Below are 23,395 nucleotides of genomic sequence, written 5' to 3'. Positions count from 1 at the left end.
AATAGGTTGTTACAAGGAGAGGCTAACATGGCACATGGAATGACTTTGCCTAAATCGATGCTCTCTCTGAGTAACCCAGAACTGTTACTGTGGGACCAATTTTCAGGTTTGCTTCTCAAATTGCCTTTTTTGTATCGTTCGGCAAGTGAAATGGCCTCCGTCCTTTGAGGTCTTGGCCGTCCTCTGCCCGCCTCTGGCCATCAGTCCTTGTAGATTACTTTCTACCTTCACTCCTGACTTCATGGGGAGCAGGCTGAGAGGCAGCAGGGAGTTTACTCCCTGCTCCAGCTGGCTGCTCTGTGCCACTGGCTGCTCAGGTTTATCGCTTGGTTGCGTGGAAGGGAAGCTCAGGCAGGACAGGGTTAGCATAGCATCATTAACCATATGCCTTGTTCAAGGTGAACCACGGCTGGTACCAGAAAAGGGAATTATAGCGGCGGCACATCTGGTCCAGCTGTTCCCACCTGCCAGCAGTGTCCCAGTGGCTGAGGTTAGTCAGAGCAATCTGACAACTTTACTAAATGATGGCTGGAATCAGACCAAGACATGAGGCATTGTCACCCCTCCTTTCTCCCTGTCCCACACGTGCACTTCTGCTGTGCCGAGGCACAAACCTGAACGTGGGCCACAGGCTTCCTAAAATTAGAAAACTGTAATGTTGTAGGGGCTCTTCTAGATACTTGATTTTCTGCTCAGAATCAGAGAGTCATGCACTGCCTCCCTGCGAGGTGACTAGGGCAGGCAGGAAGACATGGCTGTGCATGGACATGGATGGGCACTTTGGGAATATATCTTTTCACCATGGGATAAACGCTACGCAATATGATATCTGCAATCCTCATGATCAAACAATAAATGGCCTCCTGGAAATCACTGGTTGATTGTAGAGTAAAAACTTCCTGAGGGTCTTGCCAAGAGCGAAAGCAATCCCCTGAGGACCTTCATCTTCTGTTTCAACAGGGAGGTGGAACAGGAGAACGAGGTTACAGAGAACTAAATTCAGTTCTTTGCAAAAAAAGTCCGTATTTTTACATTTGTTTTCTGTATGAGGTATTGCTTTTGCAAGGCAGATTTTTTTTTTTTATTTGACACAGGGCAAATACACTGAAAATGTTATGTAAGAAATACTGGAGGATTCCTCTCATTTAGCCAGCACAGTTTGCTTGGTAATCTAAATGCAGAATGCCTAGAAACTAGCCAAAAATATTTGCAAAGCTGTGAGATGCTGCACTGTTCCCAGGCTTCACACAACTGGGAAATGGCGACCTGACCGTAGGCAGTCTCGCAGCTCTCAAACTTAAAAAACAAGTGAAACAAACTCCAGCCGTAAACCCGGCAAGCCAGGATTAGGCACTCGTGGAAGACAGGGATTTCTGATTGTATTCCATCTCGCCAAAGACTCACCGCCGCCCCTGTACAAACCTACACCACATTAGGGCAATGCCCAACATCAGCACATTACAGGCATGCCTACAAAGATGCGCACATGGTAATCCTACACTGGAACAAGTCTGGCATCCTGGCTGTGAAGCATCCCTGTGTGTAGGTAGAATAAACTATACCTAACATCGTATAGTGACATATCCCGCTGCACCACACACGCGTCCTACTTACGTACCTATAAACTACCCACCTGATTTCTAGTTGCTAAAGATAAGTGACATAAAAAAAAGAGCAGGGGAACCCCCCCCCTCCCCTGCAGTAAGTCTCAGGGATTGTTCCACCCTTTTCTTTTGGTTCACAGTTGCCTCACTTTGTCGCCAAAGTGAAATGGGCCCTTGTTGAACAGACCGAGTGCAGTTGATGATAACGTGACGTTAAACCGACTGAGCGGGGGTAGACGTGAGGGTGCTTGTTCCTAGTTAAAATCTGCTGGGTTTGGGGCAACGTGCCTTGGCTGAGTGGTGAAGCCAAAGTGCAGAGAAATCCAGAAGCTGCAGGAGGGCCGAGGGAGCGTTCGAGGCTCTGCGGCAGTGAAAGGTTGGCTCGGCTTGGCTCGGCCGTGGCCCTGCTGGCTCCTCCGAAGTTTGGGCTTTGCTAACTTTAGGTAACGTCTTGCTGCAGGAGACTCTGCCTAGAGCAAGCACGGGTGCGAGCAGCCAATGTATTTGTAAAGTACATCTAGATACCTGTGGGCATAAGGATAGGAAATCATCCGGGTGTCAGCGCAGAAAACACCGCTGGTATTTTAACACGTACGTTGCACTGAATCCCCGTCCCGCTGTCCCTGTAAACAGCATTGTGCTTTTCATCTGCCACATTTGCAGCAGCAGCAGCAGGGAGATTTCCCCTGAAATGGGATTGCTGACCCAGCGGCCACCCAGACAATGTGACGGGCGCTCCCGGGCAGCACAAAGCCCCCCTTCCAGAAAGCCGTCGCACAAAGCCGAAACCCCACGGTGAGCCCCAACCTGCTGGGCTCGGCACATCCCTCCCGCCAGTGCGGGCCGAGGCGGCCGGGCTGAGCGGCAACGCTCGGCGGGCTGGAGCAGCAGCATGCCCTTGCCGAGGCGCCGGTCGTCCTTCTTGGGGCAGCAGCCCTCTTCCGCCGCGGCCGAGGGCTCGGGACCGCCCGGCCGCCGGGTGAGCGTCGGGGGCGGAGGGAGCCTGTCGAGACCCCCCGGCGTCTACGTGGGCACCGTCCCCACCGGCGGCGTGAGCAGCTTGGGCACCCGAGTGTCCCGCAGAGCCCTGGGCATCAGCAGCGTCTTCCTCCAGGGTCTGCGCAGCTCCTCCGCCGCCGTGCCCCTGGCCCCGGGGCTGGAGAAGGGCAGGGGCCTCTCCTACGAGAGTCTGAACGGCTGCTTGGTGGAGTACATCGAGAAGGTGCGAGCTCTCGAGCAGGTCAACCAGGAGCTGGAGGAGCACATCAGAGTCTACCTGGACAAGAAAGCGGCCAGCGTGGGCAGCTGGGGAGCGCTGCGGGAGAACTGGGAGGCGATTTACCATCAGGTGAGGGCCGGAGCACTGTTGGCAGCGAGAGGGGGGACGGGGGGAGCTTCACGAGTCATCGGCAACCCTGAGCGGTGAGGGTTGATGCTGGTGATGAACGCTGCCTGATTTCAAGGCACGGTGTGCTAGACAGAGGGTTTTAAATCTATCTTCATGATAATTAGCATTATCATTTCACAGTGTGTTGTGGAAAATGCCTATTAAGCAGGAGAATTGCCTCAGGCATCCTGCGCATGGGGGTGACTGAAATGCACCCCAAGGCGCAATAGGCTTGGCTGATTAAAATGGGTGATATTTTTTTTTCCTTTTTTTTTTGTTGTTCTTAGCTGTGGTTATTACACTGAGCATCAAAATTATTAAAAGAAAACTGCTAGGACTGAATTAGTTTATCCCTCAACATGATAATATTACAAGCACGTTGTGTTTTTTTTTTTTTAATTAGCAATTCAGATTTTTACTTTATTCCCTCATTTGCTTAATCACATTTTCAAAAGCTCTATTTATTTAAAAATAATAATTACATGGCTACAAATGAGTGACTCCTTTCCTTCCCTCTGTCACCACCCCACCACCCTGTACTCCCACCTTCTCGGTACAGCGCAAGCTGCAGGTTCTCCAGCAAAGTGTTTATTGTGGGTGTGCAAAATGGTTTTTGCATTGACCTCACGGACAAGAAACAGTTCGTTTTGCTGACCAGTAAGACTTTGCAGGCTGATGCCCTGCTTGCAGCGAACACCGGGCTCTGTCCCCCGAGGTCTCGGCGCAACTCGCAAGTCCTGGCTTCCCGACTCCCAGCCAGCGGGAGCGGACAGGAGCCCCAAGAGCCGGAGCCCGGCATCTTGCACATCTCTTCCCGGCGGCACTTGTGCAGGCGCAGAAAATGCCGCCGGCGGGTCTTCAGAAAGCCCGTAAGACAACTTTAAGTTCCCTGGAACAATTGTGTGTTTTACCTTGGGCTGGCCAGAGTTTTACTCTGGTGTAGGAAAGAGGGGGCATTTTTACTGTGCGCTGCATTTTTAGGGCAGGTCTTCACCCAGACCCCTCCAAATGTCGCCTGAACCCTGAATGTGGCGGCATAAGCTGTTGTACAAAGATCATGTCAGCAGAAACGCCCAGTTAAGCACCGACTTTTAAAGTTGTTATCTTTTTGTATTGGTAAATGACATTGCTGCCGCTAAGCCTAAAAAGCTTCCTGAAGGGACCAGCTGCTGAAGGCACTGGGTGCTCTGACTCTGGGGTGCTTACGAAAAGCCATACCCTCGGACCTACCATCTCGCTGAGGTAGATGGAGACTTTGAAGTGAGATGGGGGGTTAAAGCTTTGCAGCCGCCATCCCCTGTTTTCCAGACGAGTGTCCCCTTTTGCGGTTGTAGACCTCACCTGTAAAACCTACCGGGGCTTATGGTAAAGACCGAAAAAGTAGGACCATAGTAGATACTTCAGGAAGGACTGTTTGATTTTTCTTTATACGAAACCCCAACACTGCAGTGCAGATGTACCTACTCATGTAATAATTTTTCATCCAAATTGCTTTCCTTTTAACCTTCCTTTATATTGTCATCCTGCCACCTTGCCTCTACCTCCCTTTCTTATGAGTAAAGAAGAGCAGCCCATAATGAAATCTAGCTTGAATATTGAGCTTTTCATATATAAAACCAGAAAAATAAAGCTATGTAGTAATAGCATTTGCAAGTATCATAGAAAATAAGAGAAAAATATTAGCATCATCCGTATCTATTTAACCATTAAAACACATTAGAGAATACATAAAGTTTTCCAAATTACTTCAGTTAAATCAATAAAAGAGACATCACTTAGTGGGGTTTGACTTTCTCAGATATAATCTGAGCTGTTAGGTACAATTCTGGCTAATAGGTTTCTTTGCTTTTTTATATTAAGCATCTAACCAAAAATGAAAGTAGGACCTCACCCAGCCCAAACACCGATTAAGTCACGCATCCTGGAGCTAATTGGCAGAAGTATGCCGGCATCAACACCGAAACTGTCACATTTATTGAAACAACATCAAAATCAGTTGCTGCAGAAACGGCTGCAATCACACAAAGTCAGTACCCTCCTGCCATGACATGTGCCAGTGGGAAAAGTAAAAGGTGTTCAGGAGCGAGGCGTAACAGAAATGAGAGATACCTGGCAGATACATTTCTAGATGTAATTTTTTTAAAATATATTTAGATTTTCCGTAGATGTCCACATCTGCCTTAACATGACATATCCTTTTTTCAGCCTCCTGCAAAATCTGAGGATTCATTTTGATTCCTGGCCAGCCCCGTGCGTTCAGCCAGGAGGGATGCCCAGCAGCTGTAAAACCCCTTGGTGCCATTCACATGAAGCAGCTGTGAAAGTTTTGGGGCAGAAAGCCACTTGAGCAGCCACCTGGTTTAACGCAAATGCCCATGATAGGAACAGTTTTTGAACAAGAAGCAGCAAAATACACAGTTTGGGGGCGGGGGGCTTAGACAGGAGCCCCTTCCTCTTGCCCTGCTAGTGAGAAGACAAAGATTCGGCCACGTAGGACTCTCCTGGTCCCAAAATCAGGAATGTGACGGGCCCATCTCTGCAGTGGGGTAGGAGAGAGTCCAGCGGACCTGAGGTCCCATTTCCCTCCTGCCTTTCCTGGGATGTGCTCCAGCAGCCCAAATTTCGGGTAGTTGTCCTCCCAGCAATAACAACTGGGTGCCAGCCTTTTGCCCAAACACAAAGCTAGGGGAAAAAAAGTGGCAACAAGTGCCTCAAGGGTACGAGTGGAGGGTACCTCCGGGGAAAAAAACCACTCGTGTTTCATTGCAGTTGTTGGACCTACGAATGCAGCAGGGGATCACCGACGGAAGCTGAATGATGGGAAGCCACTATCCAGCTCACAGCCTTAATTATCTGCCTGGGCAGCTGGTTTTTAGCAGAGCAGGTGGGCACATACTAATTGGGGCAGGCGCAAAATGGGAGGATTTTTGCAGGAAATGAGGGAAATGAGGAATCCTTGTGGAGAGGAATTCCTGTGACAGAAGTACAAATTCATCTCATTTTACCCTAGGCATACTCCTTTTCTCCAGGCTTCATCCCAGTTTTCTTGTGGAAAATCCTCTCTCTAATCAAATGTGTCTCTTCTGCAGACCAAGAGGTTGTTCGTAAAGGCAATTCCTTCCCACGGAGCAGGGCAGCACCCGGGAAAAGTGGACGCTTGAAATAATCTCAGAGAGTTTACAGAGAGGAGAGGGTAGCTCAGCCTCCGTGACCATTCAATTACGGCTGCGTGGGAGATACAGAGATTTGTTTTGTCTATGAGGTGGCACGTAGCACAGTTCAGATCACAGGAGTAAACACAAAAGCAGAAGAAGGAATCAACATCCTGCACCAATTTTACCACTGCTGTGACTCCTGTGCATGGTTGGGAGCATTTGAAAGATCACCAGAGTTTTTCTTTAGAGATACTTTTATTTGCACCGGCCTTACTGTCAGCATTTACTCAGTGTTAGTATTAAGCCTGGAGAATATACAGGACTGAGACCCTGAGGAATCACCACATTTGGACTCACACTCAGTAATTTATTTGCCGCGTGGCCAGGACAGCTGCTGAGTATTCCCTGTAACACACTCTGACGCAGCACAGTGCATGATCAGTGTCTGCAAATGGGTGAAATAGCATTCTGCTGCTATATGAGGGCACAACAAATTCCCGCAAAATGGCACAGAGCTTGGTCAAACACCGTACAGATGATGGCAATAAATTAGTTTTAATTATGTCCTCTCAGCCACCTCCAACAGCGTAACCTTGGACTACCTTCACATACAGCTGTGAGGTGGGGTGAGATTTCTCCTTGTGCTTAGGCAACATTACAGTTTTTACGGATTGTTTCTGTAGGAGGTATCTCCTGCTTTGAGAACCAGGCATTCTTTGATGCAGTCCCATTCACTTATAAAGCATTCGATGTAGAGATGAAGTCGTGCTTTCCTGGATGCAGCAGGAATCAGCAAAGGACCCATCAATGTTCCCAGCCTCTCTCCAGGTATTACCTTTCCCAAGGGGATGCAACAAATGCCATTCTTGCTGCCTTTGAGTTTTCCTTCCTCAGGAAAGCATGACCAAAAGCGTTACAAGTTTACTGCTTGGCACCCAAGCAGCAGGCACTGGGTTCCATGCTTTGAGCTGGATTTAGCTGTGAATTGCAATGTGTTGGAGGCAATGGGCTGATATCAACCATTTCTTTCTCTGTGCGGAAGGAAAGACTAGACCAGCATCTTCTGGTCTTTCTCCATGGAGGCATCATTTGCTTTAACTGAAGTGAACTTAAAAGCCAGATAATTTTCCATTACACGAATAATTAAACCATGAGTCATTATCACAGGCCACACTTTAGGCCACAAATTTAGCAGCATTCACAAAGGATTTAGGCATTTGTAAGAGCAGCAAAACTGTACAAAGCTATCGATAAAGCATAGCTAAGAACTTGAAAGGTGTAGTAAATCTTGCAATGCCAAACTTGATCAGATCTCTGTTAAAAATCAAAAGTAGCCAGTCACCAGGGATAAGTTCTCCTCGTAAGTGGGATGTATCACATCCCACTTTATCGAGGCCGGACTCTGCAAACTCCCTTGAAGCAGCTGGTTTTCCTTGCTGCCAGTCGTAACCCAGTAAACGGGCCAGTACGTTGATGCAGATTTTGATAAGTTTTTTTTCTGCTAAAAATTAAAATGGTGTTTTCACGTCCATAAAATCACAGTGAAATCAAAGACAATTGTTGCTGCTTTCTAGTTAAGATGTTTTATATCACAAATATTCAGCGTTAATTCAAGAGCTGAAAAAAAAAAATCCTGTTCAAAAGGTATATGTGTGTCACAGGTGCGCATGTTGAAAGACAGTATGTGACTTAAAGGAGCTATTATTAGTAATAATATTTGCATTTTGATAACACTTCCCATCTTCACTGTTTAAATGCCACATGAGCATCAGTGAATTAAGCCTCCCAGAAGCCCTGCGAGTCAGGACAGCGTTGCCTTCTGCTTTACAAGCAGAGGAGGCAATGTCCGAGTGCTTGTGGCATCGCGAGCCCTCTCGTTTCCAATGCACATGAAGAAGGGTGTTTCCTAAACTGCTGCATCATGCGTTTTAGTACGTGTGTCAGCAAAGTGGCTATGAATCCGCCTCACTAATGCTGCGTGTTTGTACCCAGCTGTTGATTATTAGGAGAATTAAATCAAACAAAAGAGCCACTAGATGGAAGTCTTACATCTCTTCTCCTCAAGCCTAGAAAAGGGCTTTCATAGCTCATGCAAATCAGGGAGAAGTTTTCAGGAAACCTGGTTTCTACGTAGAAGCTACCGTGTAATTATTTAACCTTCAGGTTCACTGTCGGATGTAAAGCGCACGCAGCTCATTTCTAGGAGAGCTGCAAGGCTAATGCCTGCTGGCTCCCACTACAACACTCATCCCTGAAGCCTTCCGAACATCAGATTTTTTTATACCGTTTTTACTTGCACAGCACAGTTCAGGTTTGTGTGCAGCTTTGGAAAGCCTCAGACTTTCTCACTGAATGTTTGGCATTAGCTGCTGGTCTGTGAAGGGGGGAGTCAGGTATTAACCGAGTCCTCAGGGGTACCAGGGCTCTGGTAGGGACATCCACTTGTGGGGCAGGTAAGAAGCCACCTCAAATGCTTCAATAAAGGCACAAGATTACTACTGAAAAGCACATTTAAAAACCAGTTTTCCACTGCACAAAGGCAGAAATCCAGGCAGCGGAAAATCACCAGCTATTCCCTGCTTCTCCTTTCAATGCAGCCCAAAAGCCATTTTACACTGGATTCAGCCTCTAAACTTAGCCATTAACATACCTCTGAGTGACACTGTGCAGCTCACAGGACTTAGTGTTACATTTGCTCGTGGGATCTTCCCAATTCCCTTAAAGACATTCATTTTCATCAGTCTTTAGGTCAGATATTGGAACCGCATGGGCTCACTGCCGGCGTCGAATGGGCTTGTTTTGACAGGGCAGCGCAAATCACAGGGCAGCGCTTCTGCTCCCTGATTTGAGTCAGGAAAAAAAACAAAAGCTTCTCTGAAGATCCACACATGTATCAGTTGGCAGGAAGACAAAATAACTTCTGCAGGAAAAAAGAAAAGGAAGAAAAAAAAAGAAGAAAAAACCCCCAAACAACCAAAAATTCAGAGTTTGGGGCAAAGAACTGCCTCTACCTCCATGCTGCTGCCATGTAAAAACTAAATGTCTTTTCTCCATCTTTCAGGAGAAACTCAGGTCTCCTGGTGCAAGGGGACCTGAGGACGGCAGAGCAGCATGTCCCCAAAGTCCCGGCTCTGCAGAAGGGACAACCCGGGGGCTGGGGAGTTAGGCCAGTGCTGGTAAAGTGGGGTTGCAAAAAAGCAGGGAGAAGGAAATAAGGGGTTGAACAATGAAGAAGAGCCAGTTCTGTGTGCAAGAGAGCACATAAAAGAGGTACCATCTCTTTGCCCACACCTACGGCTTTCCTAACATCTCAGACTCCTGTGCATTCGCTACGCTCTCAGATTTTCTCATGCCAAAACTGGGATTTTTTTACCCAGTGGCAGTATTCACAGGACCTCTCTCCTCTGTCTAGGTGCTATTTTCATGAAATGTGTTGGAACTGCATGTCTCTGAGATGGCCTATCCCTCTATCGTATCAGTTGGAATTGGCCAAGAAATCCCAGTTATTAAAGAAAAATTCATGCGATGGCATGAACTCTGTTTCCTTTGGAAGCCAAGCCCCGAGCTGGCACTGGCAGGAGCGGAGATCCAGCCCCAGGCTTCCAGCCACAGCCACCTTCCCTTTTTGCTCCTAACAGTAGGTGAGAAGTAAGCAAACCACTTTTTTTTTTAACTCTCATGCCTCCTCAGACTTAAAAGACGCAGAGTGCTTTTAACTTCATGATCTATTATGGACTTCTCAGTGTGGGGAATAGGTTATTCCTCCAGATTACTCCTTATCAGATGCCTTCACATATTTCATGTTTGTTTGTTCAAGCATCTGTAAGACATTGGGAGCAGTAAGCCGCTTTTCGTGAGGATGAGTGTTAATTACCACATAGAAATGCTTCAGCCTTGCATGTCCACCTCCACCCCATCCCCAAGCAGCAGGCCAAGGAGCAGGTAGGACCATTCTAAGGCAACAATCCCACTTGCGGTACTTGAGATAACTTGTCCAGACGAAGCCTCGATGCCTCCACATTGCATGGCCTGTTTCACCTCCGGGGAGCAGAGTGCTTCGGGGGATTTGCAATCTCATTTAGTTGCAGACTTAATTATCTAAAGAAAGATTTCTGCTTCAAGAACTCTCCTGGCCTGCTTAAAAAGCTGCTCTTACTCATGTGGTGGTTTAGTTTCAACTGCAAATCTCCTGAAAAAGACCAAAGAGGTGTTCAGCTTAGCTCCTCTAGAGTGGCGGCATGGACCCTGGCATGGCTGGAGCCCCCAGACAGTTTTTTGCAGAGATGATCGCTCTAATCCTGGTACCGAATTCAGCATGTCTTCACTCACCTCCATAGCTCCATGCACGTGTGAGTCCAGGGCAGGCAGTGGTCGTCTTTTACCTTTCTATCATTTTTTATAACGCTTTTGAATCAGAACAAGCTGATATGTCACAAGCCTTTCAGGTTTGCTCACCCCTCAAGTGCCTCCTGGGCATTAAAGATCCCCCCCCGAGCCCTAGCAATGATGCCACAGTCTTATTTGCACAATCTTTCCAAAGCATTTCACATTCAATGTAATAATCTTTGAAGACTGCCTGCTTCTCAGGTCTCATATCTATCACAAGAGCTTACAGGATCCCATCAGAGAAGAAAAACGATGCTCTGGGAGCTGAGGACGGCTCGCAGGCGGCATGAGCAACAAGTATTCCTTGGCTCACTGAAGACGACGACCCTGAAGAGGACTGCTGATATGGGAAGTAGAATAGGAACTGCATAAGTGTTACTTAAACCGTATCTAGGAAATATAAGCGGGACTTAAATGATGAACGTACCTTGCGCACGGTAACAAATTTTGCCCCTCGCGACCAGCTGACGATCAGAATAAATGTGTTTCCACAAGAAGATGAAAGCGTAGGAGCAACGAACAGTTTGATGACAAATTACAGCCTATTTGCAGAGAATTTGTGAATTTATATGTACAAACTTAATTGATTAAATTATCTGGAATGAGTCACTTGAACAGCCCTAGGCTAAAGGATTATTTTCAGAATCAAAGCTATACATCTGCTTAAGGCATGTGTATGGTGCACACAGCTAATATGCTGAAGCTCTTCATTGCTTGAGCTCTGTTGTCTCTTTCTCCTAGGTAGGCGAAGCAGTCCTTGAAAATGCTCGTCTTATGCTGCACACCGAGAACATTCAAGCCTGTGCTGAAGACTTTAAAGACAGGTAGTCTCGTGGTGGCACCTAGCTGGCCACGTTCTTTGAAACTTTGCCTTGGCAAACGCTTATTCTATAAGGGAATAATGCCTAGTGAGTAGAACAGGCTCGTTCTTTTAAGTTGAATATTCAACCACCTGACTTGGGAGGGGGTTGGTAGCAGTAAAATAATTACGATGCTAACAATGTTTTGGAAGATTTTGAAGATTTATAGTAACAAAAATGTGCACTAGCAAAATTACTTAAGCTGTTCTTTGCTAGACGAACATTGATCTCTTACTGAGAGATCAGTATTCATTCAAATTTGGGTTGACATTTTATAAAGGCAAACTTCCATGTGGTTTTTAGTTTTAATTTTCAGTACCACACAAGTAGTTTTGGAAGTAACAATCATTCTGCTGCAGCAGCTGGAAAGGTAAAACTGCACCACGACAAACGTCAGCGTGGAAACGTTACATAAGAAAACAGAAATGGGCTGCACTGATTTTCTTTGTCTTTACTGAGAGAAATGAATAGTAAAAGATGATCTTAAATACTGGCAAACTACTTTTTTAACATCTTTCTGTTTGCAAAGCTCTTTACATTTTACTCAGGAGATGTGATCCTTCTAGCTTTTACTCATAATGGACTCATTCATTTACGAGTAGTTTTTTGCAGAACCTGACACACAAACTGTATTTCAAACTAATTTATTTTTATTTGCTATGATTTTTATCATCCCTTAATTTCTGTCTCTCTCTCTCTCTGGTATTATTTTATTTATTCATATCAAAAAGTGTGTTAATCGTGTTCTTAGGTTTGCCTTTATTTCAGAAAGGTACAATTCTGAGATACTCATTTTATGGCTTTACGTCCAGCAAGCCATGCTCATATTTTAAGTAGTTTTAAAAAAGTATTTTTTAAAAGTGTCGGCTGACTTGGACAAGCAGTCTGCATAACAAAAACAATGTCAAATCAATCCACTGCATAGTAAAAGCTCCTCATTCTCACTGGGACCAGCTGCCACTTTCCCAAGCTATTGAACTCCCAGCAACGAAGGTGGCTCTCAAGGGGCAGAGTGCAGGACTTGTTTATGAAGCTGGCTCCTGTTTGACCTGCCAACCCCCTTGTCTGACCTCCCCAGCCACCAGGTCCCCAGGTTGGATGGGTTTGACACAAAAGCCTCCCACTCGAGGAGATTCGCCATGCAACTCAGCCACATTTTCAGTGGAAAGCCTAAAATGAAAAGGTACAGACAAGAGCGACGCAGCAAGCAGTGCTGTGGAATAGTAACTGCCTGCCACAATTTTCCCTACCATTGCAGCCACGGTTTAGAAATGAGCTGTTTTCTGTAACAGCAATTCTAGTTGACAAACCAAGCACTCGGATTTCCTCTTTATTTTGATACTACTGGGATTTGGCCTTAAGGAGGGGCTGGGACCCTGGAACATAGACCAGACTTCCATCAGCGTGTCCGTTAATAAAAATCATGCTCGATGCATGCGTGTTTTCTTTAACCATTGCTCTGAAAAGTTTTTATGTAAATGAATGAGGCGTTATTCTCATTGTACAGCCAAGCAAACAGAGAAAAAGCCCCCCCATAGTCATACTGTATATAAATACCAGATCTAGCAAGAGACCACATGCTTCTCCATGCTTATTCAGGAATCCTATCAGGCTGATAACCACCACAGCGCAGACTGCTAACTTGGCCAGTTTTATTACACTCGGAGGTAATGACAGGGTACTTCAGGCAGTTAAATTCAAGTACAGTGAGGCAAGTTGAGAGCAAAGTATCCCTTCTGTGTTTCTGTGCGTCTGTCTGGGACACATGAGCTAAAATTAGCACAATGGTGTCATTTAAAAAAAAATGCAGGTGTTTCTTGCTGAGCTGTGCTGTATTAAGGTTTGGTTTGTTTTTTTTTTCTCTGCAGGTATGAAAATGAGCAGCCATTCAGAAAAGCAGTGGAAGATGAAATTAATTCCCTGTATAAAGTGATTGATGATGCTAATTTAACTAAAATGGATCTGGAGAGTCAGATAGAGAGCATGAAAGAAGAACTAACTCTGCTGTCAAAGAATCACGAAGAAGTAAGTCCAGACTCGGGACACTGCAAAGCCCATGTGTGCCTGTTTCATCCGGCTGGTATCGTACATCTAGTGCAAAGCAAGCACTAAAAGCCTCTGCCTGCCATGTCTGGCTGGGGGGATTCTCCTGAAACCCCCTCCTATTTCTCTTTTCTCTGTTAACTTAAAGCACTAATCTCTGAGGCGTGATCAAATTACTTACATTTAAGCTTTAACTCTTTCTTATCTGATAAATATGACATGGAAGAGATGTCATCATTTCATTTCTTGCTAGACACCGCATGATGGTGATGGGGTTGCAGAGTCACGTATGTGGAAATCTCAACAGTGAGGTCTGATTCTCAGACAGAGATGTAAAGAGAAAACGCGTGTGCGGCTCTGGGCCTGCCACACTAATGCTGAGCATTAACCAGGTTCTTCCAAAAATACCCTGCTTGGCTTACCAAGCTGTGCAGTTCACAAAACCGAGTCTCTCCTGAACAACACACCACTGAAGCAAGCCACAGGGACAGGCAGCTAGAAGGGAAGCCCATTACTAGCCAATTTTGCAATACTTCCCCTCTTACTCATTACATTCACCAGCACTACTTGCATGAAGGTGGTTTATTCCCTTCAGCAGGATCGGACCCAAATCAGCACCTTTACTGATGGGGGCTCGAATATGGAGCTACTACTAATCCCACATTAGGCACAGCAAGCAATTGTGCTGATGCCTCAAAGGTAAAGGAGAGTTTGAATTGAGATGGGCCACGGAAGTGAGGCACTATCCTACCTTACATTTCTTATGTGTTATTTCTCCAACCACAGGATTTCAGCAACGTTGGCAGGTATATGGACACTTGGCTTGCCAAGCTGAGGTTGCTTCATCCCCTCCCTGCTTTCATGAATCTAATCCCAAGGCTGGCATTTTGCAGAAAACAATCAGTGGCTTCAGCACCACTGCAGAGCATGAGAAACATGGAAGTCCTTTTAGATAAGAGGGAAAACAGAAAATTGACAGAAATACACAAGATCCCCTTTAAACCTCCGGGTATTGCAATGATTGCTGTGAAACCAGAAAAGCTGGCACTGATGCTGTTCTCCGCCCATCTATATGGCATAAGGAGAACACCTTTCCAACAGCCTCTCTCGCTCTGCATTTAGCCAGCGAGGAGCCCTTGCAGGGTGGAAGGATGCTCCTTTCTTTACCCATTGGGAGTACCTGAGCACTCGCAGAACCACCTCAGCACAGATCTGGTTTTCTCATGGCAGCAGCACCAGGGGAAGCTGCTCAAGAGAAGCCACAGAATAAAGGCTGGAAGCAACTATTGCAATTACTCCAGCTGAGCTCTGGCACAATAAAGTCCCAGGGACTTCCCTGAACTAATTCAAACCTTTCTTTCCTCCAGTGCCCCCACACAGAAATCCATGTCGAGTCCTTTTGAAGCTTTTGCGCACTTGGAGTGGGCACATTTTGAGGTTTTCATTCTTGCAGGTTCAGAAATCACGTAATTCCCATCCACTCCCAGTATTGTCACTGTCAGGGGTCATTGCTTACACACACAATTCCCAGATGCTTTTACACTACTTTTATTGCTTAGGCCAATAGCACATATAAACAGGTTGATGTAAAAGGATTGTGGTGCCAGACAGTTCAGATAGATGCGCAAATCTCATTTATTCATGTGTTCCTGGACACAATGTACAACCAATGGGCTACCTCTAAGTGTGCAATTCTGGACACACTAACTCTCTACTGCTTACATGTTTTTGGAGCCCATGTATGTAAAGAAGGAACAGAGTGCTGTCACAGAGAAGGAGAGTGCTCTTCATCTAACACCATGCACACACATAAAAGCACACGTGGCTCATGCAAGCTGCGAGGCTGCAGAGCTCCTGCTGTTTTGCACAGCTCCTTGTCTCTCCCAGTAGATCCATGCCAACGTTACTGCATGGTGCAGCACAGAGGGAAGAGCAGGGTTTGATTTGCTGTAAGCTGTTCGTTCCTTGACCCAAAGTCCACACTGCAGCTTTACTGGCAATATAGTTGTGGTGGGTTTGGGTCCCTTGTGCGCAGCGTGTCAAGCTCTGACTGCCGGAGAAACTTGCCACTGTGGGAGGGCTGCTCCAGGCAGTGCCTTGGTGCAGGGCTTCAGTCTCCTTCCACCAAGGAGAAAACCACTTCCAGTACCCCAGACCTGCAGCAAGACTCCCCACGCAGAAGCAAGGCAAATCCACATCTGAAAAAGAAACCTTCCAGTGTACTAAATCATTAATGTAGAGTCACCTTTCAGGACCAAATTTAATTACTCTCCCTGTTTGTGGCACTGAAAGAGCTCTTCCTTGAGCCTCTCTGAAGCTACCATTCAATTGTCCAGTTCACCTTCTTTTATGTCTGTTATTTTTGTTCAAGGATGTGAAGGTGTTATACAAGCAGCTTGCTGGATCTCAGGTGGAAGAACTTGATGTTCCCCTGGGAAGTGGCCTGGACGACATACTGGAAAAAATCAGAATCCACTGGGAGAGAGACATTGAAAAGAATCGCGCTGAGACAGGTGCCCTGCTCCGTACCAAGGTAAGCACTCTATAACCAACTCCAACATTACAGGATTTGAAAAAAACCACAAAATCTGTCTGATACTCTGCAGTAAGTTTGAGGGTTGGGTGTTTGTTTTTTTCTTGCAACAAAAAAGATGGTAAAAATCTAAAGGATTTTGGTCTAAGTCCATGGGAAAATACACTCATAAACATCAGTGGCTTTCTTGGGATGCACAGAGTTAAGCAGCAGTGGAAACAGCCCTGCTGATATCACAGGTATCTGTGGGAGCCTTCTAAGGGCTCTGAAATGTTCGCTAAGAAAAACAAATGTAATCAGTTGATACCTTCTGTGTAGGATAAACCACAGTTGTTATACCCTTCTTACTAGGGCCGTTCCTCCACTGAACAATTTACAGGGGTCTATAAATCAAAAGGGCAAAACACATTGCTCTACACTAATTATGCAGCTACAGACTCCTTGCAGGTTTCTCCTTGAAACTGTTTCCTTTGGCAGCAGTGGGAAAACTAGATATTAACTTAGAAATTAAAAGTGATGATAATAGCCATTCCCTTTAAAATGGGGAATGGCTATTGTGTCCTTTCCTGATGCTGAGTCTGAAACAGCCTTTTAATGCAGCTTTTTCTCTGTCATGAAGGATCACTTATTTTCCAAAGTGGCTGGCTGAAGTAAGTATTTTTGCAGAGCTGAAGCATTAAGTTCAGTGGACAATCCTATATGTTAGTAGCCATTTCATTCCAAGCTGCCTATTACAGCAGAGCACGGCACAGCAAATCGTAACTTCAGCTGTGCTATAGAAATATTTAGCAAAAATAGCACCCCCACCACCGTTCCATGGTACAGAGCTGCCATGAGAGAAGTAGGGGGTAGTGAAGGCAAACAGCAAGAAAAAGAGCAAGAAATATGTTTGCAAAGATATATGCAAGCTCTGAGTAGGTGTTTATTTTGAAAATAAAGAAGAAAAATCCTGTGACAACAGTGATACCAAAGGTGCTAGGCAATGTACAAGAAGCTAACCAGAGGAGTTTATCCCAGAGGTCCCATCAAGTTTGTGAGTGTGCCAAACTGTTACTAAGCAAAGTTTTCATAAGGCTGGTCTGCGGGGGCCTGATCTTCAGCTGATACAGCCCAAAGAAAGTCAGTGACACAGTAATAAACTATTTGAGCCCGGAGAGTGCCTCCATACAAAGCATATGCAGCCTTGGAAAGCCAGAGCATCCTCAGTAGACTCCTAAGCTTTTCTCAGAAAATCTCTTCCTGGCCCACTGCCAGGTTTCAGCAAAATGAGAATTACTCTGATGGCACCAAATTCTTCAGTGTCCTCACTTTCCTGTCCTGTTCGTTCTGCCTCCTCCTGTGCAAACACACCCTCACAACTTTTTTCTTCCTATTTCTTTCATACCTTCACTGTCTGGTCTTTCAGCTGCTCAGAGGTATCATTTGGGGAGAAAACCGCCAGCTCATACTAGACTGATCATTGGATCCCACTATCATATCTGATACTTAACCCCTCCCTACTTGGCCATCTTAGTCTAAGCTCTTACTAGTTTAAGTTGTTCCTGTTTTGGTTTGTTTTTTTAACAGGAGGAGGAATCAGAATATCACAGATTTCTGGAAAGATCAGTTCTGGTTCTGAGCAGGTTCCAGTATGACATTCTAGTGGGTTTTGTCCCCAGATACACCTCTCATTACACCCAGATGATGCAGTTTTGTATCTCGTACAGTTTTGTATCATCTCACACAGACCTATTCAGATTATTACTATTTATACAGATAACAAGAGTTCAGCTTTTTTTCAACTAAGCTTGTGGACTTACGTCATCTTATGTGGCTAAGTTGCACCACTTGGTTATCCACACTCTGAAAAATTTGCCCTTACTCTTTCGTGACATCAGAGGAGGAAGAGCCCTTCCCTCCTCTCCTTTGCTCTTCATTACTAGTTTCTTCAGTCTCTCTCCGTGAGGTTTTCCTGCGTCCCTAGTACTTTAATTTCCTTTCTCTGTACCCACTTTCTGGCGTAGCTGTGACCAGGTGAGCCCAAGGTATTTCAATTGATGGCCTAGCACTGACTTAGATGTCAGGGCAGTATTTTTGTTATTTTTCTGACTAATTCCCTTGCCTCATTTGCTTTGTCTTCTGACTAGACTTGCAGTCTTGGCTAGATTTTTTCATGGGTATTCAGGCACCAAAACATACGGATTTACATTCATACCTAAAATGGGGTTTCACATGGGACTTTTTTAGATGAGTAAGTAACCTCAAAAGTCGAGTCCATTGGTTTGACCTCTGCACTTTTTGTCCATAATGCTCAAAACCTTTCCCTGAATTGACACAAGTGATTTAAACCCTTGTAAGGCATGCAAGCTGTTTAATGTTTTCCACTGACAAATGCTTTACTTAATGATGTGGTGCTGTTCACTCACGTAGTTTGATTCCACACATCCACCCCTGCTCATTGCTAGTCTGTATTGTGTTCTGCCATCCCTAAATCCTTCTAGTTCATGATTCATCCCCATGGCAGTAAAACTTGAGGCATCAAGCTGTTAAGCTTCCGCCATAACGGAACTAGACTTTAATCCTCCTCTTCATGTCCTGTCCCTTGACCAGCTGTTGATCCATGGCAATGCTCTGCCTGGAGGAGACGATTACACAGCTTCCTCTGTCGTCCCCTACGCTAGATCTTGTACAAGGTTTTGAAAAGTCTTGTGAATGATGTAAATTGTTTCTCCCTTCTTTGCTACTTTGCTAACATGTTCCCAGAACTCTTAAGAGCTTATCAAAGCCACTTTCCTTCTGCAGCTGTCATGCTGATCAGACTCTGGATGTTGGTGTACTACCCCTAATCATCCTTTAATTATCTTGATTCCATGCAAAACAGACTAATGAGAGATTCTGCACTCTTGCACAATGCCTGGCTCAGAGCTGTACAGATGTGCTTGAAGTCCACACAAAATGATAGAGATTCTGGAGGATGATTTCATCTCCTCCCTCCATTAATCCAGCTGTTTGTGGACACCACAATTCAGTATAACCTTTCGCTTCTGGAGCATCTCTGGAATGGGAAGAGCAGAGCCCCCAGAAAACACAAATTGCCTAGTGAAGAGGGCACAAAGACTACGCCTGCACTTCTCTACAGAAGGAACCCCGAAGCTGAGGCCAAGTGTCATGCCCAGCAGCACCCTCCACAGGGACTCTTGGGGCGACTCAGCTGGTAATCCTAGGAGGATGGGGAAACATTGTGTGTACCAAAAGCTTTTGAGCTCATTCAGTATGTGCTTACTTGCTGTGTCCTCCTCAGTATTTAGGGTCTGATGTGGCCACCTCCATCCACTCTATCTGCCTGTTCCATCATTCACATCACTAATGTTGGGTAGCTGTGACAACTTAGGGTAACTCCTGGACGAGTTTCAGCATCACCTGTGGTGAGGGCAAGTTGGATGTATACGTAGCATTCGGGCCACCAGCAGGGTAAATGTGAATGAGAGATGCCAGGCTTCAGGCAATGGGTGTAGGCTATAACTATAGATGCAAAGGCACCCTCTCTGCCCTATGCATCTTTTTAAAAAGAGGCATTCATAATCTTTGTACCATAATAACGTGCAGACTACAGTCTCCACGCAACTTAGGAGATACACGTTACTCCAGAGTGGCAGGTCCATGAGCACTAGGCTGGGTTCCCCAGGACTAGTGAGGTGGGATTATGTCTCTCTGAAGCACAAGCCCCTATAAAGTACTTCTGAAAAATACAGGCTCCGTGCAATTTGCTGGAAAGGAGGGTTTTGACGTTTGGATTGAATTTCAGCCCTCTGCAACACAGGTTCCTAAATCCTAAGTTCTGTTTGAGACTTAACTGGCACTTAAATGACCTTTTGCTCCTGAGATGATTTCATTCACAATGACCAAGGTGTGAGATTCACATGATGGTACCAAAAAAAATTATAGAAATAATTTCTGGTGCATGGTCCCAGATTTTTTTTAAATTTAATCTTACTTTTAAAATGAAAGAACGCATAATCAGAAAAACAGGACAGGGTCAAGATGAATTTTCAGAGTGGAATGGAAGTATTTTGCATAGTTAAACTTTAGCATCAACCAGAAGAAATGTAGGTTTTGACTGAAGAACTGTATTTGCTAGAGAGCCCAGAGCACTGGATTGAAAACCTTGATCTCAGCCTTCATTAAAAAGTATAGAAATTTTATTTTTACTAAGGTACCTTCTCCTTCACCTATTTTCAAGGAGCCTGACCTAAACACATATAAAAACCCACAAGCAACAAGACCAGGAAATTGCAAGAGAATATCTTAATTAAATTAACAGAAGTTATTTTTCTGACCTCTGTGATATGACTTGCTCTCTGACTCATAGAATCCAACGTGAAAAATCATGGTGTGAATACTTCCGAAATCCAAAAGACTAAGTGAAAAGACTTAACTTCTAAAAAAATATTATAGTAGAGCTACAAAATGAAAAATTACAGCAACATTTTCTTTTTATACGTAATTTTAAACATACTAGTTTGAATGCCGAACAGCTTTTGTTGACATAGCTAAAATATATACGCTTATCTGTACAAGCCACTTTACAGCAAATGCATAGAAAATACGATAATTTTGACACTAAGAAATATCCAGAATTGTTCAGCTGAGGGATTTAATATACAAGAATCAAACGTAAAGTCAGAACTGCCACAAACTGTGAAAATATTAAGTGTCAGTTTGGTATGTAAGGAAACAAAAACATCATTTGAGTAGGCTGAGATGACAGTTGCAATCTTTTACCAGCAACAGGCTGAAACGACGGCTGCCGTGCGAACCCAGGAGGAAGAGCTGGTGGAGGGCCTGAGAACCGAGTTCCATGAAACTGCCTGCAAAATACAGAGCTTGCAAGCAGAAACTGAATCTCTGAGAACCTTGGTAAGTAAGGTTGGGTTTTCAATGGCTATATTTGGTGCAAATTCAACATGCCTTCTGAGGAAAACATTCCCATCTTGGGATGCAGACTTTAGAATAAATCCCATTTTCCAGCAGATACTGTTTCCAGACATTTCTGGGCTCTTCTTGATTGATGTGGTGCACTAAGTGTACCACATTTGACAACTGAGGCCCAAATTGCAATCTTCAGTGCCTTCATACTCAATGATAATTTCACCGAGATTGCTGGGTGGGTAGTACTTGACAATGTGAAGAATATCTGCGCCTTGTAACCAAAGTAGTTCAACCTTTGTAATGATAATACACATTTTTCAAAGTAACTAAAGGAAGGAATTCTCAAAATATTACATCTCCACTTAAGCATATTCAATAGAGATATTGGCCAAACCTGAATAAAAAATCACTATGAAGCATATGAAAACTGACTGGTTTAATGTCTGCTGTCCTGCCCTTACAGAAGAGGGGTCTGGAGAACTCTTTATACGACGCCAAGCACTGGCATGACATCGAACTGCAGAACCTAGGCTCTGTCATTTCCAAGCTGGAGGCAGAGATGGGAGAAATCAAAGTAGAAACCGAGCAGCAGCAGCGGGATCGTGAAAATCTGCTGACCAGCAAACAACAGCTGGAGAAAGACATTGCTGCATATCACTGCCTTCTGGATGGAGAACAAAGCAGGTACTTGTCCTTAAAAGCAAGTGTGCCACGAGAATGGAGAACATGTGCTCCCCGGGAAGGGCTTGTGAGGTTGCTGGAAGCAGGAAGACTAGGGTGGTTCTCATGTTTCATAAGGCTGGGTGGTAGAAGGCGAGGTTTGGAGAAGCTGCCAAAGGGGAAGAATACCCCAAATCCAGTCATGCAGAGATTCCCGATGCGTTGGAGACAGGTGGTTTCCAGCACTGCCAAGCAAGAACGAGGTTTAGGAATACACCAGTAGGTCTATGAGTTTCACTTCCCTGGAGATTTGAGGTGTGAGATTAAAAAGCTGCTACAGCATCTGGGGGCTGCAGTAGTGGCTGCAAAGGAGCTGTGGTGGTGTTTCTTGCCGGGGGTGCGTTATGCCTTCCCTCTTCCTCCCACTACACAGTCCAAATATTAAAGCTGTGATCCTGGGGAAGCTCCATTACTAAGAACACAAGTTCCCCCCGAAGTCCAAGGGCTCATAACATTTGTCCTCTGGGAATAACCTGTGAACGCCTTTACAGTGGCTGGGTTGTTTGGTTGGGCTTTTTTAAGATCCTTAATCACCATCAGTCATGGAACCTCTGAGAATCTGATCCACAGATTACGACTTCCTCTTCTGCTCAGGTCAGGGAGAAATTTTTTTATACTTGGATCCTGCTGAAGTTGATGAGATTTCACCAGCTGAACTGAGGATAGTACTTCGTTCAGCAATTTTCCTATTTGTAGTAGTGACCAATTTTTTAAATTTTTTTTTTACTTTCAGCTGATTATGAAACTTCCAGCCCACAGAAGACCATTGCCATTAAAGCAAAAGAAGATGTCACTGCCAATTATATTCGTGGAAGCTGAAAACCCATCAAAGCAGCCTGCTTTATTCAGTTTGATTCAACAATCGAAGTAGGTTGTAGCTTGAACAACTTTATTAGACTCTCCTTATGCAATTGCTTTGCTTACAGATTTCAATTTACTCAAGTTGTCAAAATTATAATAAAAATAAAGAATATCAGGGTTCTCGTTTGACTTTTTTTTCATTCCAGTATTTTTCATGATAGCTGAAGGGGGTTGGGTCAAGAACATAGGCCCTCCACTTCCCAGCAAGTACACTCTTTATAGTACAAATACATCAAGACTGAACTACCCCTCCACTGTGCACACAGCATCCACGTGGAAATGGTGAGCACTCTGGTGTGTCACAAGACCATCAGCTCACTAAGGTGAAATCTAATTCGAGTAACGCTGAAGCAGTTCAAGTGTGCTATTAACTCCATGCGATTAATTCTGCAATAGGTAAGCCAGCATAAGCACTAATGCGAGCATCCCAGCAGTACTTTTAATAAACACGTTTTTAACTCTAGACTAAACTTCTGGAAAAGTTGAAGGTGCAGGAGGGCAACAGCAGTTCTGTCTGCAGTCCAGGTCACATCCTTTTACTGTATACTGAGAGTCCTAGCCGGGGTGTCAGCTTGTGCAAATGTGGTACTTTTCAATATATGGGTATATTTTTATATTTGTTTTTATATGCTTGGCTCACTTTTGATATCAACACCCCTTAATGCAGGTTGGCCAAACTTCTTTTGAACAGGCATCCGCATAGCATCAACATGTGAGTGACCCTAGGTAATTTCTCTTATTTTGGTGTTATCATGATGAAAAAGATTTGCCATCTTTCACTTCTGACTTCCTTTTATATTTTAAATATTGATATCCTCACTGTATTGCATTTGCAGTATGGTCACATGAAGTGCCAAGATGGATCCTGCATTTTCACAAGAAGGTAATGAACCATGGTCCCTATCACATAAAATCTTAGGTAGATGGCTGGCTTTCCT

General features: G+C 44.9%; 1 protein-coding gene across 1 annotated transcript; it reads left to right on the top strand.

Annotated features, from left to right (window-relative positions):
• The first annotated feature begins 2,433 nt into the window (after positions 1-2,433).
• On the top strand, positions 2,434-22,511 carry BFSP2 (beaded filament structural protein 2). The gene is made up of 8 exons (XM_052794967.1): positions 2,434-2,952; positions 10,734-10,884; positions 11,278-11,356; positions 13,261-13,417; positions 15,807-15,968; positions 20,733-20,864; positions 21,340-21,560; positions 22,330-22,511. Exons 1-8 carry the CDS (start codon positions 2,497-2,499, stop codon positions 22,331-22,333), a joined length of 1,362 nt encoding a protein of 453 aa, XP_052650927.1. The 5' UTR covers positions 2,434-2,496; the 3' UTR covers positions 22,334-22,511.
• The last annotated feature ends 884 nt before the right edge of the window (positions 22,512-23,395 follow it).

Source organism: Harpia harpyja, chromosome 1 (assembly GCF_026419915.1).
Source record: "Harpia harpyja isolate bHarHar1 chromosome 1, bHarHar1 primary haplotype, whole genome shotgun sequence".
Classification (NCBI taxonomy): domain Eukaryota; kingdom Metazoa; phylum Chordata; class Aves; order Accipitriformes; family Accipitridae; genus Harpia; species Harpia harpyja.
Note: the sequence above shows the minus strand (reverse complement) of the source record. Positions and strands in the feature narration are given on the sequence as shown.

Bases quoted from the DNA above. Each gene is read 5' to 3' on its own strand.
- BFSP2 (XM_052794967.1), top strand. From the start codon at position 2,497: ATGCCCTTGCCGAGGCGCCGGTCGTCCTTCTTGGGGCAGCAGCCCTCT. The intron at 11,357-13,260 runs GTAGTCTCGTGG...TTTTCTCTGCAG, and splicing joins GCTGAAGACTTTAAAGACAG to GTATGAAAATGAGCAGCCAT. The intron at 20,865-21,339 runs GTAAGTAAGGTT...CTGCCCTTACAG, and splicing joins CTGAATCTCTGAGAACCTTG to AAGAGGGGTCTGGAGAACTC.